This window comes from Schistocerca cancellata, chromosome 6 (assembly GCF_023864275.1).
Source record: "Schistocerca cancellata isolate TAMUIC-IGC-003103 chromosome 6, iqSchCanc2.1, whole genome shotgun sequence".
Taxonomy (NCBI): Eukaryota; Metazoa; Arthropoda; class Insecta; order Orthoptera; family Acrididae; genus Schistocerca; species Schistocerca cancellata.
Genome location: NC_064631.1, coordinates 615,855,119 through 615,875,183, shown reverse-complemented (window position 1 = coordinate 615,875,183; position 20,065 = coordinate 615,855,119). Strand labels below are relative to the sequence as shown.

The following is a 20,065-nucleotide window of genomic DNA, read 5'->3' as shown; positions in this document are numbered from 1 at the left end:
TTTTAAAACAGTACAAAATTGTAAACCATGTCATGAGTCGTCGTAATTTTCACAATAATTTCTATTCCAGTATTTGTTACTTTATGCATAGTTTCTTATAGTGACCTGTACAAAAATATATCTACTTTATTGCATTAATTGCCTGAGCATTGCAGATCACTGTCAAACTATTTTTATAGATTGTACAATTTGGTACCATGTATGTGGCAAGGCCATGATAAATAAAGACCAGCACTAATCATCCACATTTATTAATTTCTTTAGTACAGCACTAAATTTCAGTAATTACAGTTCTTTCAGCATTCTGCAGCTAATATGTTAACATTCAATTCTAGTGTATTCTTTTTTTAAATATCCACATTTTTTGACCAAATATTTCTACTGAACCAGAACCACTGGCAGAACACAGTTTACAATAAACACATTGATAGGAAGAACTACTTTTAAAAAAATTCCCATGTTTTCCAATAAATTACAGATAAAAATAACATGCATTTCAAAAAGCCTGGAATGATTATGTTCAATATGTGTAAAATGTCATGACTTCTGATTTTTTTTCTGATCACTCGATATGCTCTTAGTTGCATTTCATTTGTGATGCAATCAATTTCAAAGAACATAGCTGCTAAGAAAAATGAGCAAAACCTTTAAAAAATGCATGATGAATTTCAGTGCATACTGCAGCTTCTCATTTCAAAACAGGCACCACAAAGGAACAGAATGTTTACAGTGTACACATTACAGGACAGAAGCTATACTTATAAACTACAAATATATCTCATCACTTGGCACATTTAAGCACATTTACAAAAGCAATTATGAAAGCAAATTTGCAATTGGGTAACTATGGTATTTTTCTGATCCTAAAAGAGTGCAAGAATGTTTTTAAGCAGCTTCAAACAGTAGAAAGTCTGTGAAACAGCAGTTGCTCACTTCTGTACTGAAAAATTACATATGAAACAGAATTCTTTAGCCTTTTTTGTTTAAAAATGTAGTAATGCAATGGACATGTTTGTTGAAAATGACTTACAAAAATATTTGAAATTGATGAAAAAGAGACTTTTGAAAATATAAAAATAAGTTTATTCACAATTCACTAATAACAGAAAAAAAACATACTGAGCCAGTTCACTAATGGAACAAACAAATTACAAATATTTATATACAAAAAAATTGATAAAAACGGATGTTATACCTATAATTCACACATTTAGATACAGCTGCTTTAATACAGTGCTAAACTAGTTATTAAGATCACAGTATTTGATAAATAGTATCTAAAAATATATACAATTGGCACCTCAACTTCTCCCTATGCCAGATCTACATTTGTTGTGTGACTTTCCAGCTGGATTTCTAAGCTCAAGAATATAATTTATAGGTTAGGGCTTTTTAGATATACCGTCAGCATCCATGAAAGGGTGAATGCCTTAAATTATTAAGCTATTTAATACAATAAAAGTGTTATGGCATGTCCTACAGTCATGGTTCTTTTCAAAACTGCTCTGCTGTCAGCAGATATGGTTGTGTATTGTATGTGTGATGAATAGTTTGTGCGTTAGGTTTCCTCTTATTTGTCAGCAGCAAGTAACTTTCAAAACATAGTTTAAGAATAAAATTCCTTCTGCTTTTTTTCTGTTCTAGCAATCAAGACCATAAGACAACAGAAGTATATGTACTTACAAACATCAGAATAATCTCAATGATGTTTGAAAATTGGACCTGTGTAGCCGGCCGCGGTGGTCTAGCGGTTCTGGCGCTGCAGTCCGGAACCGCGGGACTGCTACGGTCGCAGGTTCGAATCCTGCCTCGGGCATGGGTGTGTGTGATGTCCTTAGGTTAGTTAGGTTTAAGTAGTTCTAAGTTCTAGGGGACTTATGACCTAAGATGTTGAGTCCCATAGTGCTCAGAGCCATTTGAACCATTTTTTTGGACCTGTGTAATCCACTTGCTGTATCCAAGGACGTATTTCATTTGATTTTAATTACTATATAAAAAACTATGTATAAACAACTGCATTCAATGAATGGAGAATCTAGATTAAATGAACTAATTGTTGGCCCATAGTTTCATTTGTAAATGAATGGACAAAACGGTATCCAAAAATATACTTCTTCTCAATATTTAAACTCATTGTTTTGGCTGTTGTTAACCACTGTATCAATATAATTATGTAGTTCATCAGTTGCAAAATAGGCATTATGCATTTTGAAGGAGATAGATGACTGCTTCTCATTCTTAGAATCAAAGCCATTGAGAACAGTTAATTCCCAATTTTGATTCTACATGTTAAGCTGCACCAGATTGCCTCTAAGATGACGCTATTATTTTAAAATAATGACAGTATTAAACAATCAGTTTCTTAGCACAGCCATTATCAATATAAAGGGTGATGCTTGGAACCGTGCAGTACTAGAAGTTGCCACAAATTGTGTTTCTCACTTCGTTCAGTCATGTTAAAGGAAAAAGAGATAACTATGAATGCTGAACACATTAATGCTTTTCAATGATTTTGTTTCGTGAAATGTAACAGAATGAATACACAGCAGTCTTCAACATTATTAGTTTACAAATACACTATTCTTTAATTTCGTAAGTAGTAATGGAAAATTACAAAATGCTGACTTGTGATACACCTGGACATATGACAGCAGAGCAAAAACTAATATAACTAGCACAAAATATTTTTTATGCTGTTGATATTTGACTTGTGCAGAAGTAAACTTAGTCTTGTTCTTATAAAGAAGTGAATAACTCAATAAAAATTTTTTAATTACATAAAATATATAATAAATATGATGTACAAATAATAAGCACAAATCTGTGAAAGAACACTATCTAAAAAGCCCTTCTTCAACTAAAATTTCAGAGAACAGTCAATCTACTAAATAATATTAAGTCACAATAATTTTACCAGCATCTCTGTCAATCAGTACTGCTTCTACAATAAGTCAATCAAGCAATGAACAAAACATTTTTTAGCATTTTTGATCAATGATAATCAGAAAATGGTGTAAGCAGAAGCCTCCACTGCAATTTCAAATTATTTTCAAAAAAATTTGCTATGGCTTGCACTGTACTTATGAAATTTGATTAATGCAATATAACCTCTTCTAATTTTAATACATGCAAAATTTTGTAAGCTGATACCTCCATTTTCCTAACAAAAAGTGCTTCATAATATACCTACAAACAATACAGACACTCTAAAATGAATTTCTCACTTACATTGTCATGCAATAAAACCTGCTGCTTAATTTAGTTTCTGTGCAATATGGTACAGTATCGATTAGTTGCTGGAAAAATGATTGCAATAGTAGAGTTGAAAAATTAATATACCAGACACCTAGTACACAGAATACACAATACTACCTCAGTAATAAATACTGCATTTAATAAATTCTAACGTAATTGTTAACATTTTTCTATGAGAAAAGAAAATTTTGATGTAAGTCTTCTGAAATTAGTCATCCTTATCAAGATGATGAGCACTGATCACCATCTTCTTCATTTGCTCATACGTAATCCACAATACTATATTCCAGCTTACCAGACGACAAAAGGATGGCATAAATCTGAAATAAAATATCATCATGAGAAAGTAACAACAGATTATAAATTTATTCTTTCCTAAAGACAATTTATGTTTCTTTCAATTCACCAGAAGTTTAGATGAGTATGACTCTTTGCAACAAATAATATTCTTACACAAGTTCAGTGATTTGGTATCAACAAGTGGTGGATACCAAATAGGATGCCCTTCGTTCCTGTTCATAAAATATAAAATTTTGCAAATATTACCATAAAACCTGCAGAAAATATATTATTAATATATGATGGGCTGTTTGGGAAGATCAAAGTAGGAATGTCTTGGTTACACATATTCAGAATGGTGACAGAAAAAATGGTGATTTATGCACCACACAAACCAGAAAAAAAAGAATAATGAAAGAAAGAAACAGATTATGTATCAGTGATGGAAAGAGTTTTGACTCATTATTAAGTCTTTCTGCAGAAGACACTCTACAAGTTACTACGTAAATGGAAATCATATACTTTCTATAAAATGAAATGGATACTAAAATTTAGAAAATGTTTGCATATAAATTTTATACTGATTGTGTGGAATGTAGCACATAATACCATCAGCCATCATGAAAGAAAATGTTTTTAAAAATCTATTTTCTTCACAAAAACTGATCAAACTACAGAGAGAGTACTGCAGTTCACAAGCATCTTCATAAAACCTTGCTGACAAATATGAAAAGATACATTGACATCTTGGAAGATGGTGCCCTTGTTTGAGAACACCAGAAGCATTCACTCTACTTGTTCACCAAAAGCTCCCCTAATAATCCTTGGCTGTAATCTGTCTTTAAAGAGTGGCAACAGAATAAATGGGATATCACGAAATTGTATCTCCACCACAAAGTTACCTCGCTGCATGTGTTAAGAGTAGATATTCAAATGCAATGGTTTGTTTTGGCATCTGTGAAACAAGGCAAACCCTAATTTTCTGGAAAGGTCTTTCTGGGTGATTCATTATATGACATTATTATTGTCAGATTATTGTTGATTTAAGTTGCAACATTGTTACCATTTGCATCAATATGCTGACATGGTCTTAGTGACTAATACATGTTTGTACAGGCCTTCAGAAAAATATGTTCAATTTGTGCAGGTTGCACTAGGCAGTGATCATTGGAACATTTGCTCATTCAACTGATTAAGTTCTGACATCAACTGTGTGATACTGACTACACAGTCCTGTGAGAAAATTTGCCTCTGCCACAGTTTTGTCCACAGTTATTTTTCAATGATGTTGCTCTACCATGTCATATAGATTGTAATCATCTTCAATACTGGCATTCAAATATGCCGTGACGTGCACTTTTCAGCGCACTAACTCTATGTAATCATATTGCAGTACTTAACCTCACTAAAATGCCTCTCCAAAACTGCATTGCCATATAGCAAATTCTCTCTCTTCAGCCTAATCATGAACAGTCATAAAAAATGATTAGTGTTACCAAATAAATAAAGAGATGCAATGCGGAACATTTGAATTTCTTTTAACTGGTATCCACAGAGTGTTGTAACAAGTGGGACATTCAAAACCTGTAGAAGAATGCAGTCAAGCTTAAGTTTTTTCTTGGCTTATGAGATAAACGTGGACAGCTCACATTATGAGTGACTGCTTGTCAAAATAAGGGACCTAATATACATTCTCATCCTGCATACAATTCATTTCAGCACACTTTTTGCATCATGTGAGAGACTGATTTTGTTGACAGATTGGAATGATCTGTTCATTGGAGATACATTGCAGTCTCGAATACCATATTGCTAAACCATTCTCTGTCTTATCTTTTCCTCAACAATGCTATTCACAATTAGATCCACATGAGGCTCTTTGCATACTAATAAATGTCAATGTTTACTCATGTATAAAAGAGGAAGATTATGGTTTATCATGCCACGAATGACATAGTCGCTTGAGATAGACCGCAAGCTCAGGTGTTGGAAAAATAGATAAGGAAATCAACTCTGTCCTTTTCAGAGAAACTATCTTGGTATGTGTCTTAATAATACACAATCTGTGTGTGTCTTTTTCATCGTCTCACCAAGGATTTTGTCCAGCTTAATGCTTAATGCTGCTTGCCTGCTACTGCTCAACACCTTCTCTATATGCTGGGTAGCAATCTATTCCAATTTATACAATTATCTTGGTGAAGGAATTTCACAAACCCAATAATCTAATTTCCACCTTCGCTTAAAGTTTGTTGTCTGTCAATATTCCTATATTTTTTCTAAAATTATGTCTTTGATCACTAGGCATGTATAAAGCAATAATCTTGTATATTCATTTAAATGCTCCTTGCAGATGAAAGTACTTGACTGATCCTTTGAATCCATAATGGAAACAAACCCATATTACCACTTGTAACTTCTCATAAAAGTCTGGATTCAATCTATCATTCTAAATTCAAGAAATTATGTGCTCATTTGCTTACAGAATTTTCAAGTTGTTACATGCTTGTGACAAAAATGTAGTTGCATTAGTAGAGATTAAGCTATGAAATGAGTGCTACAAGTATACTTGCTATGTTACAACCTGATGAAGAAAGTATACTTAAAAAAATTAAGACAGTTTCCAAGAGCCTTGAAGTGTTAACATTTATCTAATAACACAGTTGATCAGTAGTTTCATATTATTTTAGCACAAGATGCGAAACAGGTTTATTTTCACCATTATAGAATTATGAGAGGAACACGTACCCTTTGTAAAATGCTGCAGGCCCTTCTTGGGACAGCATACGCACAGCACAGTCAACAGCTCCTTTATACTCTCCTGGAGCAGAATTCATGTAGCGTGTTTTCACTACATCTACTGGGGATGCAGCCACTGTTGTACAAAAACCTGAAAAGATAATTGTGGCTATAAAAACCAATTCTTTGCACTATATTACTTTTGTATTGTGACTGTGCTCAATAAATATTTCATTCAGAAAATTATTTTTTTAAGGCACTTACCTGCAATCACTGCTGATACAAAATGACATGGCAGTGAGTCTGACATTATGTTATACATAATAAAGGTGTCCTTGACTAGATCATAGCAGACAATCTCAGAGACATTCACTATCGCATTGCGACTCACATTTGGGAATGTTCCTGTGAAGCCAAAGCACACAGTTTAAATATATATATATATGTAAATACTAATAGCATCAATAATTTGCTGTTGTGCATTTTGTCATAATAATCACACAATATTGTGGAACACTGACTGGAGATGAAAATCCTTGCAAGGGACAAAACATCAGCTGTAAAATTCATTAGGTAGAGGGGTTGCAATACAGAATATTCAGAATTAAATTGGAGATGTTCCTTCATTCTGTTTTATCAGTTATACAATTTTGATGATACAAAAATAAAATATTTTGATTTGCATAAATTTGACCAACAACAAGGAATGGTGCAGAGGCAACATTTACTGAACTGTATTGGAGGACCACTGACAGAATGGAAAGAGGTCTGGCAGACAGACATGGTCCGAAGATTAACTTACTTTCCTATTGTTCAAAGACTGTGTAAACAGTTTCTACCCACAGTTTCAACATCTGGAATGATCAGTGAAGGACATGAAGGGTTACAATATGATTTAATGTTTGGTATTTGTTGTTATTAATACAAAGTAACAAGACTACAGTCCTTTTCAGTCAGCTGAGCCACTTTAAGAGTGATATTATTTATTACATTATTTTGTTATGTTCCAAGGAAATATGTGAAAGATTTACTATCAGAAAATTTGTCATTACATGTGTGCTTCACAGGATGCTGATTACAAGCTATACATGGGCAAGAGACATTAGATGTGTGTGTCTATAAATACGGGGTCCTCGCTTGTTATTGGTAGAAATGAAAGGAATTAGTCAATGACAATGAAACAAGCAAATAATTTTAATTAACAAAGGTTCAAAAACCAATAGTTTTCCTGATAACATCTATGCAAAACTGTAATCATGCCTATGTTGCAGCACTGTTAATGTCTAAGGCTACTTTTATGCTGCAGCTTCACTGGTGACATGTCACTGTCAGTTAGTTGAGTATGTTACTTTCATTAGTGTGAAGTGAACAGTGACCATAAAGTAACCAGTCACAGCTCAAGTTTCGGGCTATGCTGGTGGTATGCAGGTAGCAAGGTGGAGCATAAACATAGCCTCATGTTCCAGGTACCAGTTTCCATAGTGAACAGCGAACACGGTGTACATGTGTAGCATTTGAAATGGTTGTCATGGCTTTGCACACTTTTCAGGTGAAGGAATGTCTGACATCCACTTCATGTATGGATGTGCTGCTAATGGCAATGCACAGGAGGCAGCGTGATTGTATCATGAAGTGTATTCTCAATGAAGACAGCCAGATACCAGAACATCCACTAAGTCCCATCAGGGGCTGCATGAGACTGGTTCATTTAAACTCAACGTGTGAAATGCATGTAGACCAAGAACAGTGTCATCACCACAAATGGAGGAGCATATATTAGAAATATATGAAATGCTGGACACAAGTACCAGAAGGATTGCTGCAGCAGAACACATCTCTCCCTCCACCATATACAAGTGAGATAGTTGTACCCATGTCACGTACAAAGTGTGTAAGCTCTGCCCACACCTGACTTTCCAGTCTGGGTTGTCTTCTACCAGTGGATCCTTACACAATTTTGGAATGATCCCACAGTTCCTTATGCATGTGCTATTTACGCACAAAGCATGCTTTACCTCAGACGGTGTTATGAATATCTACAACACATACATTTGGGCTTATCAGAACCCACATGCTACCACTGAAAAGGCACATCAGCAGATACTTTCCATTAACACTTGGGCAGGTGATGATGGTGATCAGGTGATAGGGTCACATGCTCCCTTTGTCATAAAAGTTCCAAGACACATTTTTTTTTTATTTCTGAGTTTTCAATACTAAAAAGGAACAAATGTTTTTATGTTACCTGGTATATGTGCGGCCTCAAAATTATCTTGGCCATGTTTCTGCACAATTTCACTAGGTGGCAGGGTTGTGCATAACCACACACTGGGTTCTGGGCGTATTAGTTACAGTGACACAGTGGATGCTGATTGTGAGCAAAAAAAGAACACTGAGTTCTGCATTAAGCGCAGGAAAACATCTAATGAAGTGTGGAAAATAATTAAGCAAGCATATGCAGGCAAGGCACTTCCAAGAAGTCGTGTTTTTGAGTGGTACAAAACGTTTTGTAAAGACAGAGATTCAGTGTGAGCTGATTCGAGAACTGGTCTCATGTCTACAGCATATATCAATGCAAACATGGAGCACGTAAGGCAGTTATTTCAAGAAGACCACTGTGTAACTGTGTATGCAATGTCAGAAGAACTTAATTTGAACTGTGATGTGCATCATAAGATTTTACACAAAGATTTAGGAAAATGGAAACTTAATGCACAACTCATTTCTCACACACTGAAGAATTTCTGCTAAACTATGCATTCTTTGATAGTCAAGGATTAGTTCATCCTGATTATGTTCCTCCACGTCAAACGGCAAACTAAACTCTTCACATCAATGTCTTAAAATGTTTGTGGAAAGCAATTTGATGTCGGCAACCTGTTTTCTCAGGACTGGTTCTTATTGCATGACAGTGCAAGACCCCATACTGCTTTATCTGTTACCGAGTATCTGGCCATACATCCACCTTATTTTCCCTACCTATCGCCTTGCGACTTTCTTGTGTCTGGAAGTGAAAATGTGACTGAAAGGAAAGCTTCATTAAGAAATTTCAGACATCAAACGGGCTGTAACAAATGGGCTTACAAGTCTCAGAGTTGAAAATTTCCCTGCTTGCTTTGAAGAATACAATAATGACAGATTTCACTTAACAGTGTTGCAGAAGAAGCTGAGTAGCACCGTGGTATATTGGTTATGATACTAAACTGTTGCATTGAGGGTCATGAGTTCAAAACTCACCTGGACTGTACAATTTTAATTTCTATATCCAGTTTGAGTAAATTCTAGAAGTATCCACAAATTGACAGGATCATTGCACTGGAATGTTCTGTAGCTGTGACATTATTCTAGTGGAGGTGCTGGGTATTGGGGCTTGTGATAGCGCACATTATCGACGACACAGTGGCCCATCAGGCCACAACAGAGCCACCGTTTATGTGGCAAGAAACCCGAGTTCGAGCGATATTCAACAGCTCGCAATCTGTCAGAGACAGAAGAAGAGGAGGACATTATGATGACAGCAACTGTGTGACACCACATGAGACATCCTTCCGGGTTACGGCACCAAGAATAATGTCATGTACAAGAAGGTGTAATTAAATGAATGACAGACACTAACTTCACTACTTAACGAAGGTTTATTCAGCACTTGCACATACAAGAGCGCAGAGCGAACTGCCTCCGGCCAGAACACATACAGTATATACACAGCTACAGAACATTCCAGTACAATGATCCTGTCAATTTGTGGCTACTTCTAGAATGTGCTTGAACCAGATTTAGAAATTAAAACTGTACAGTCCAGGTGAGTTTTGAACTCATGACCCTCAATGCACCTGTTTAGTATCATAACCATTATACCATGGTGCTACTCAGCTTCTTCTGTGACAATATTATCTTTATACGAGAGATACTGAACTTACTGTTGATAGTGTTGATGAATTCTGGGGATGCATCGTGGATGGTTGTCAGTGTTCTCAGAACATAGCTGGGATTTCTAAATATGTATGAGCATCAATGAGGTGACATGCTGAAACATACCTTCGCATGAACGGTGGCCATGTGGAATACTAGTTTTAACGTGTTTATCCTCAACTGCAAATCTGCAGTTTGGATCCTTGGATACTCTGTTATAAGGTGTCCACATACTCAGTCATAATATATTGGTTTCCCAACCTATGTTTATTAGGCTTATTTGCTTGTTTCAGTGGAATGCTCTAAACTAGTCTAAACTGTTGTACAGAATAAAAAGAATTTATTACAGGGAAGAGTCTTGCCTAAAATTCTCACCTTAGATTTGAAAACATGGGATTTATTGCTCACTTACTTTTAATTCTACTATAATGCCAGTGAAAACTAACCTCGAATGATTGAGTACACTTTCCTACACAGTGGTAAGTGAAGTATTATTCAAATGCAAACTATTTTCCTCTCTAACATTCACCAGATCATTACTGAAGTTCCTGTTGAAGGATTCCATATTCGTAACCACAAATTCTGAGATGGAGGATGTACAGAAACAGAAATCCATGATTATTGAACAGGGCCTTACATTAGAGTGAAAACATCTGTTATGAATGAACAAGGTTGTCCCAAAATAAGGTATAGTAGAGTTAAAATAAGGAAAGTAAACAAATATGATGCTGTTGAAAATAGAGGGTAAGTAAGTGTCATCAAGGGGTGAAATTCTTAGTGCTTCCAAAAGAAACAATTACAATAGAAAATACTAACAGTAGCTTTCAGGAGTTTCATGTATCTTCTTCATGAAGGAAAGAGGGATTGTTTAGGGAAGGTGGAAAGCAGAGGCAGGTCATTCAGACCTTACACTGAGAGGGAATCACTGGTTGTGATGACACAGGGAGACAAAGATGAAGAAAAAGGCATCAAAGATAGTACCCTGGCAATACTGCTTTATGTGAATAAAAGAGTGCTAACACAGAAATAAGGCACTCACAAGTGTTTCTTTCCACTCATCACATTTTTATTCACACCTTACAAACTTTACACAACTTTCGGGACTCAGCCTACAAATGTTTTCAAAGGAAACTGGCAGAGAATCTATCAAAACTTAGTAGATTAATACATCAGCAAGCAGGCTGCTTACAGAAGAACTAATTTTTTTACAGTTTCTCTTCATTTTTATTAACATCACCATGATGATTTGTACGCATGAGAATATGCTAGTATCATCACATGAACTACGGATGGAACTTCTTGACTGATTAAAACTGTCTCGGTGCAGCAAATTGTTTTAACGTGTCATGAAGTGTCACATTAATATACACTATATTGCAGAGCAGAAAATCTGTTCCGAACTGCAGCTGTAATGGGAGCGCAAGGTACTCTTAGAAACAGCCAACACAGTCATATGTGACTATGACACTGCAGGGATGACACATTATCACAAGAAATTATGAAACAATAAATAAGATGGTATGGGATTTTAGAAAACCAATATGATGTATAATAATTTTGTGATTAGTGCATCAAAAAATTGTAGGATCTCAGAGCTATGTTCTTCAACCATTACATTCCAGAATATAATTTAATAATACAAATGGAGAAAATCAGTACATCAAGCAGCAGCAGACGGAAACATACACATGCAAAAGAGATGTATTAGGAAAACTGCTAGCATACTGGTCTATGGGCTCCTTCTTTATGGCATAAAAAATACTTGAAATAAAAAGTGACTAGTAAGGTTTAAGGACAGAGGATAAGCAACAAGAAATTACACCTACAACATCAACTCTGAGAGACTTAACAGACTGGATATGATGAAGAAATTGGTAAACTAGCAACTATGTCTTTCTACACATTTCTGTTTTTTGGAACTTGGTGAATGGTATTGACATAACAGTATCAAAAATATTTTCAGATTGATTACTTTCAAAAATGGATTTTAAACAATATTCATTAATCTGTAATACATTACAATATAATAGAAATACTTTACTTGAATAATATAAACATTTATAACCAACAATGAAAGTCAGCTAACAGCAATTATATCATGGCCTGACTAACCTCTCCACAAACCACGCATTCCTTCCTCTGTAGCTATCTTTTGATAAGCCTGTAATGTAGACTTATATCGTACATCAGCATTCCCTCTTTGCTGAGCTTGGAACCGAACTTTTACAACATCTGTAGGCTGTGCTAAAAGTACAGCAAGACCACCTGTTGTAATACCAGCTGCAACACGTGTTCCAATGTGCATCCCACCAGCCCGAGAGTTACCTGTAAACAATATATTTCTGTCTGAGATAGTGTTTATCAAGGAAATGTATGCATTTCTAGTTGCTAACGTAAACCACAATATACTAGGGAACTATTTTATCACCAACACAGAATTTTTCACAGTGAAATTGAAAAGTAAACTGAGTTTAAACTGACACAATAATTGATTTAGTATGTTGAAAATACAATAATGACAGATTTAATTCAATATTACGTTTATATGGTAGATACTGAACTTACTGTTGAGACAGAGGATTTCCCAAATAGTGGTAAGGAATAAGGATTTAAGGGAATGTTGTTAGTAATGATGAACAAACGACAGACAAATTAGTTCAGTACAATCTACTGTACTGGAAGAGCAACATTTATCTTTCACATCACTATCAGAAAAAATGTTAAGCACATTGTCTTGACAAGCAGATTACTTTTTTATTAATCATTTAACTGAATTAATAACAGCTAATCTTCTTCAACAGTTCTTCCAGTAGACTATACAGAAAAATCTGAGTTCTTGAGTTTATATAAAGTTCAGAGATTCTCCATAAATAATGTCATCTTTATAAAGGACTTCAGGAAAGATATTAACAGTTAGGATAAACCAAACCTGGACTCATGCATTTCTTGATCAGGAATATGGAGGATCGGGTCAAGTATGACATAATTTATGGTTATCTCTTTATGCTTGCATTCTGATCATCTTTGCTCGAGCTGGTGCCCGCGTACCATCTAGCAGTTGCTGGTACAGGCTCTTGACGGAATCGTAGAGTCCCAGACGGACAGAAGCAAAGCACATCTGGCGCTGCAGACCCGCTGACAGCCCGTTGTACAAACTCCTGCAATAAAAGCTCATCCAATTCCTGGTTCCACCCAGACCCACCCCCCACAGGTTGGCATAGGTGCAGTTACTTGAACTACACACTGTACCCCAATAACAAAGAAAGCCATGTTCTTAGGCTATTTTCTTTATAATTTTTACACAAAGTGACATTCAGAGGCTTGGTGACCCAAATCACTATTACTCTCATATATGATTAGTGTGACAATGATATGGATCAACTGTACTCAAATGTCAGCCTAAGGACGCTGGCTTCATAATTTGACTCAAAGAACTAATCGAGTTGAGTATGTACTTGCCAGTTGGGAGGGTTTAGGAGTATAACGTACCTTGCACCTTCCTCACGAGCTATAGTCCCTATTGTTCCCACTAGCCCGTGATATCGTAGATTTGCAGTGCGGACAAGAAGTGCACTGCCATTTTCCATGGCTACAAGGGGACGGCCTTCACCCTGAATCTGAAAGTAAACAAAATCATTACTAATAATTCAAGATAAATTCATTAATTAGCAGTTGTAACCAATTGTCTTTACATTCAATACACAAGCTTTCAGAATAAGTTTTATTAAAATATAGTTCATAAAACACAGGAATTTAGGATTATGAACAATAGTGATCTATTGACTTGATATTATAATGAGCAAAATGAGTGATGACAACACGCTACAGATTTAGTTGTTGAAATTATATTACATGAAATCAGTCATTCATCCTTTTTTTACACGCTATAGTTCTGAGTATGTTACCTGATTAACATGCAAATTATACGACAGTGAAAATATGGGGTTCACAAATACAGGTACAATGGGCAGAATAAAACAGTATTATTAATATAAACTAACAATAATTTCATTATTTCAACAAACATAAATTCTTTTTTCAACACTTACCTAGCTACAACAATATGAAAAATATAGATTCTTGTTCACCACTTAGAGGAGGCATAGTTGCAGAAAGGCATAATCAAAAAGAATGCTGGAAATATTTCAGGTTTTGGACAAAGTCCTTCTTCAGAAGTAGAAAAATCACAAACATTCGTGCAAGCGGAAAACACACACCACACCACACACACGCACACACACACACACACACACACACACACACACACACACACAAACATACACACACACACACAAACATACACACACACACAAACATACACACACACACACACACACACACACACACACACACACACACGCAGCCACTGTCTGGCCTTAGTGCACAGATACTGGTTGTGTGTGTGTGTGTGTGTGTGTGTGTGTGTGTGTTTTGCACTTGCGTCATTAGTGTGTGTGAAATTTCTACTTCTGAAGAAGGGCTTTGTCCAAAAGCAGAAATATTTCTCGCATTCTTTTTCACTGCATCTGTCTGTGAGTCAATGTCTACTCTATGTGGTGAGCAGATATCTATCCTTCCCATATTTTCATTCCATCCTAGATATTCCACTGTGTGATTTTACATAAATAGTTTGTTAATGAAATGTTTCACATCAAAAGAAAAGTAATGAGTGCAATAACATAATAATATGAGTTAATGTATAAAGTGTCTAATCCCAGTAGAAGGAATGTATTAGAGATTGCAAATTTAGGGTATTTGTATATGTTAGTGACATTTCAAAACACAATAATCTGAAAAGCTCATTACCATCCCTACATAGTTTGAAATAGTGTGTGTAGTGCCTACCTGGAGTCGAACTTTAGCTGTATCCAGAGGAAATGTGGCAAAATCTGCTATGCATGCTGCAGTTCCTGCTGTCAGCAGTTTGTATGTCAATGGCATATCAGGGTCTATGGGCTTTAGTGCAGGCTTCATTTTAAAATTTGTGCTTTGCTTAGTCAGCAGGAAAGTCAGACAACAAGAGTAGATATCTGGCTTAATTTAAATCCTCACTGTAATAATACTTCTCCTATAATGAGAAAGAAACAACTAAAGTTAAATGTGTGAATACATGAAGATGGTTTCCAAAATTCATTAATTAAATCATCATGTTCTGTAGATCCCATTAAAAAGAAGAATCTTCAGGCATGTGGAATGAGTCAAGATACATATAGGGTGCCCAGGTTAAATATACAATAATATAAAATGTAATACCTTGAGATGTGATTGAGATATTTATTGGCAGTTTGCTTCTACAAGTATGGTCACTCAAAATGTTTTCTGTCTTTGCTAGCAGCAGTTGGTACCACATGCATGTGCGCATAACTGCTTCGTTCACATAAACAACCATCAGCAGGCACGTGAACTCTTCAGCAGAAGATATTCTGTGAGCTTTCTCTTGCAGAGCAAAAGTCTGTTAACACTAGTATAATGCCATTTTCGGTATGAGTATGGACTACGATCAACTGACAATGTTCCTACACATGTAACAATCAAATAATGGGACAACCAACTTTCGATGTCAGGCCACTATGCCAAAGACACAGTTCCAGAGGCTACTATTGAATTAATCCAACTGTCCTTCCAGATGAGCCCTCGTCAGTCAATTCCAAAAGTAAGTAGGAAGTTACAGTTAGTTACCTTGTTCAACAGTACACAATATTGTTCATAAACAGTTGTGGCTATGGGTGTACAAACTGCACCTTCATCACAAAATCAAGCCTGAGGACAGGCCATGATAGAAGGCATTCATGGAGACAATTGCTGGCTAACGTGGTTGAAAAGAGGCACTCCTACATTTCATATGTTTCTCGGGCAAGGCTACATTCCACATGGTAAATATCTACAATTGCACCCCATTTTGTAATAGAGTGCAAACTTGACTCTCTGAATGTGAATGTGTGGCGTGGATTGTCAGGGTCAGGGTTACAGGACCATTCTTCTTTGCAGACCCTACAGTTGTATGATGTGCCACAACTTCCTCATGATGTGATCCTTCAACAAGATGGTTCCATATTATTTTGTGATCATTGTAAGGGATTTCTTTGTTCACAAGTTCCTAGATCACTGGATTGGGAGAGACAGTCAGTTGACTGTTTGGTGCCTTTGGAGCCCATACATTACACCACTTGATTTTTATGTGTAGGTGTCTACCGAGAATGAAGTGTACCGGACACCAGTTCGTGATCTACCAGATCTGCACCATCACATTTGTGCAGCTATTGCAAATGTTATGCCTGCAGTGCTATAAAAACACTTGGAGAGAAGTGAAATGCAGTTAGATGTCTGTCGCACACTGATGGTGCACCTATCGAGGTGTATTAAGCATTTAAAAAAGACATGGAGTTGCCATACTTGTAGAAACATATGACCAATAAATATCTCAGTTACTTCTCAAATTATTGCATTTATGTTATTCTATATTTAATTCAGACACCCTGTATTAACAAAATAGAAGCATACCATAGAAACTCAAGTTGTACACTGAATTAATCATAAACTCTCACCATACTGCTTAATGCCTATGACAGCTAAATTTAACCTAGTAAACTAATAAGGAAGATGCTAATTTGAAAAAAAACTGATTATCCAGTTATATTGTAGAATTTACATTTTAAACTTATAAAATTCATATAGCATACAGATACTGCACTGTATCTTTCTTGTAGCTTAAAAATCATACATGGTAATTAAAACATTAACTATTAATTTATTATACACTCAATTCAAGTTTTCAAAAATGGGTTATAGTCTGAAAAACTGTAAGATAGATGGAATAGTAATGTAAACAGCAGGGAAGCACAGACTCCTTTAAATAAAATGATCCCTAGAATGTCACTTGGCACACAGATCTATACAATAGCCACAAACTTATTTTTAAATTTTTATTGAAAAATTCCCTAAGACACTTTTAATACTGTGAATTCGTCTTTGGATAGTACATATACGCTTGTCTTTTGAAAATTTGTGTTGAAGTTTCTTAGTGGTGTGCTGTGCTATGTTAGATCCCTGATATCTACTTGTGCCACTCTTATCTAGACATATTCAACACTCTATTTTAATCTTGTCTAATACAGTTTGTAGACACCTAAACATCCTCCAACACTGTTCATATGCTTTGTCAGAGTTATTATTTTTTTCCTAAAACAGCTGTTGTTTTTCAGTATGCTTCTACAGATGTTATGGCCATTGCTTGCATCCCCTACAGTTGAGGTTACATGAACATTCTTCCAAAGCTAAGTCCAATTTCCATGTCATGAACATTTGTTACACAACCAAGCCTTACAACTTCAATCTGAAAACCTGAAGCTTTTTGGTCACATTTTTTATTTCTGTTGAAAGTCAGTCGAAATACAAATTACAAAATACTAATTCATATATTTCTGTGAAATGGCTGAGAAACTGAAAACTGCATTTTATTTGGTGTCCATTGAGTGAATATCACAGTTCCTTTTGAAAGTGTCCATGTTATTGACCACAAATCCCATAGGCATGGATATGTACTGGGATTGCAATTTCAAAAATCCTAAACACTCAAATGTTGACCCACAAAAATTCGTAAACTTAAAGTGCATATCATTCTAGCAACATCTTTGTGAGTTAAGAACATCTTGTGGGAATGGAATGGACAGTGTTAGTGGAGACAATAATATCAAATGACATGTCAATAATGGAAACAAACACTGTTATGAAAGTTTTAATATTCCTGTGTCAGTGACAAAGGAGAATATCTTTAATGTTCAGATATCAACACTGAGTTTCTACATATAGGACTAGACGTGAAACTTTCCAGAAATCATTCCTTCTCTTTCCAGTCCCAGAAATGAAAAAATGTTCATCTTCAATATGAACACCTGTGAGGACAATAGTAAACTGCATCAGAAAGTGTACACAACGGGTCTGAGAACCATCCTGCTACCTTTGGATTGAAATTTCTGCTAGTACAATTGAATGGGTCGTAAAATAAGAAAGTTTTGCTAACTTGGCCTTATTTACAGGGTGTTCTTCTCACTGTCTCTATGTTGTGTGCATACCATATAGCCTTCAAACAATTAAACAGATAAAAATGTGATTTATAAATCTCAATATGCTTACCTCTTCCAGCCACTTATGAACATATAAACGGCTAAAAGACCACAAAGCAGAATGTTTAAAGATGGTTTTCTCTAAAGTCGTCGTTAAACGCGTACTTAGAACAACGGGTCGCTTGATGTTTGCGCCCGTCCTGCAGACGGAGGGTCGCAATACTCGTAGTAAAAAGAAGGGCCTTGAGGCGAATATGCATACTCCTGAAAGAGAAAACCACAATGGTTGACATTGTATACACACTCCTTAATGGGCACACATCATTAAATTTATTAATATAATGTGATTGTATACACATTTTTCTGATGCTACAATTAACCTTAGACGTTATATTAAAAGTTAGATGCAAAATATTTTGAAGCCTGTCCATTTTTCTATAAGTTTCCTCTGAAATGAGCATCCAGTGATGTGGAGGGCCATGGTTGATGAGAATTTTTTGAGTATTGATTGTAATTGGCACATTTTTCAAGTTGCTACCGGCAACAGAGATTTTCAATGGAGTTGAACTCAGAGACCTTGTGTGTCAGGTAAGATCTGTATAGGGTCCTGGAGATTCCTCACACAATTCAAACACAATTTTAACAAGGTAAAACAAACATTGTTAGCTTGGAAGACAAATGAAGTATTTTCACTGTCACCTTTCAGATAACAGGAAATGTGTGAAACCTAGTTGCCTAGCACCTCATCTTTGATTCAGAGAGCATCTCACACAGACAGAACATCAGATTGTGTTCTAATCAAGCACTGCTTTTATACCTCCTTCAACGCACACACAGTTTACAATGAATACAATGCCACATCCAATTCACGTACAGAAAGATATGTGACTCATCTCGCCAGAAACCATATTTCCTGAGGAAAGCTGCTGCTGTTTTTTTGCCCACTATAACTGAGCAGCCTTGTGAGTAAGAGTGAACTCCTCTTATGAGCCATTCTGTACAAGTACATGTACAATACAGTTTTCTCTGGAATCTTTAATTGGAAGTCGATCGGAAAGAACAAGTACTGATTTCTGTCACTAACTACGCCACATACAGAAAGGGTTTTGCTGTCACCACTTGTGACACAAAATAGGCAGTTCTTGTGCATCTTGAGCATCAATCAACTGCAATTTTGACATACTTTGCTGTAGGTTGAGATGTTTGTCAGTGCCAGGCAATACGCATATTAAACTCATGACTTCCCCCACACGATGCATAGACAATACACACTCTCATTAAACCACCATTTTCTTGCTACACCATCAGTTCTGTAGTGCACATTGGTTTCAAACACTGAACAAGACGTATTCCAGAATTGTCATTTCTGACATAAATGAACTGATCGGTTTTGAGATGTGTTAGCCCACAAAAACTAAATTTTACAGGTGACACCAAAAGCTTATTTTATTCTGAGAATTGATAGTTATCCATGGTACAGGAAAATTCTGTAATGAGTAAAATATTCTTTACAACAGATTCCTGGGCTGTGACTCCTCTAGTCACCCATTGTGAACAACTATGCCCGAGGACACTGAACAGTAGATAGTTGCCATTTCCTCAACCTCATCATACGCCATATTTATGTGCCTGAAGATTCTTTATTAACTTTCCTTGGTTGCTTTCAGAGGAGAACATTTCACATGTACAACTGAAGGGAGAGAAGGCATGCGGAAGAGCAAACTCCACCTACTTCATGCACTACGAATATGTCTTATGTTATAGATCAAGCATCTGCACATGGAATTAATGATCGCTTAAATGTATTGCGAAAGAGCCAT

The 20,065-nt window shown here is 35.9% G+C and overlaps 1 protein-coding gene across 1 annotated transcript in view; it reads right to left on the bottom strand.

Moving 5' to 3' along the window:
- Positions 1-235: 235 nt before the first annotated feature.
- The window catches only part of LOC126190769 (mitochondrial uncoupling protein 2-like), a 38,374-nt gene continuing 18,544 nt past the window's right edge, over positions 236-20,065 (bottom strand). The window contains exons 2-9 of the mRNA XM_049931297.1: positions 18,316-18,509; positions 15,028-15,250; positions 13,672-13,799; positions 13,231-13,340; positions 12,295-12,507; positions 6,535-6,675; positions 6,280-6,421; positions 236-3,575 (exon numbers count right to left, since the gene is read on the bottom strand). Of these exons, the coding sequence (XP_049787254.1) occupies positions 3,464-3,575; positions 6,280-6,421; positions 6,535-6,675; positions 12,295-12,507; positions 13,231-13,340; positions 13,672-13,799; positions 15,028-15,156 (975 nt within the window). The 5' untranslated portion in view covers positions 15,157-15,250; positions 18,316-18,509 and the 3' untranslated portion in view covers positions 236-3,463. The remainder of the gene's footprint in view (positions 3,576-6,279; positions 6,422-6,534; positions 6,676-12,294; positions 12,508-13,230; positions 13,341-13,671; positions 13,800-15,027; positions 15,251-18,315; positions 18,510-20,065) is intronic.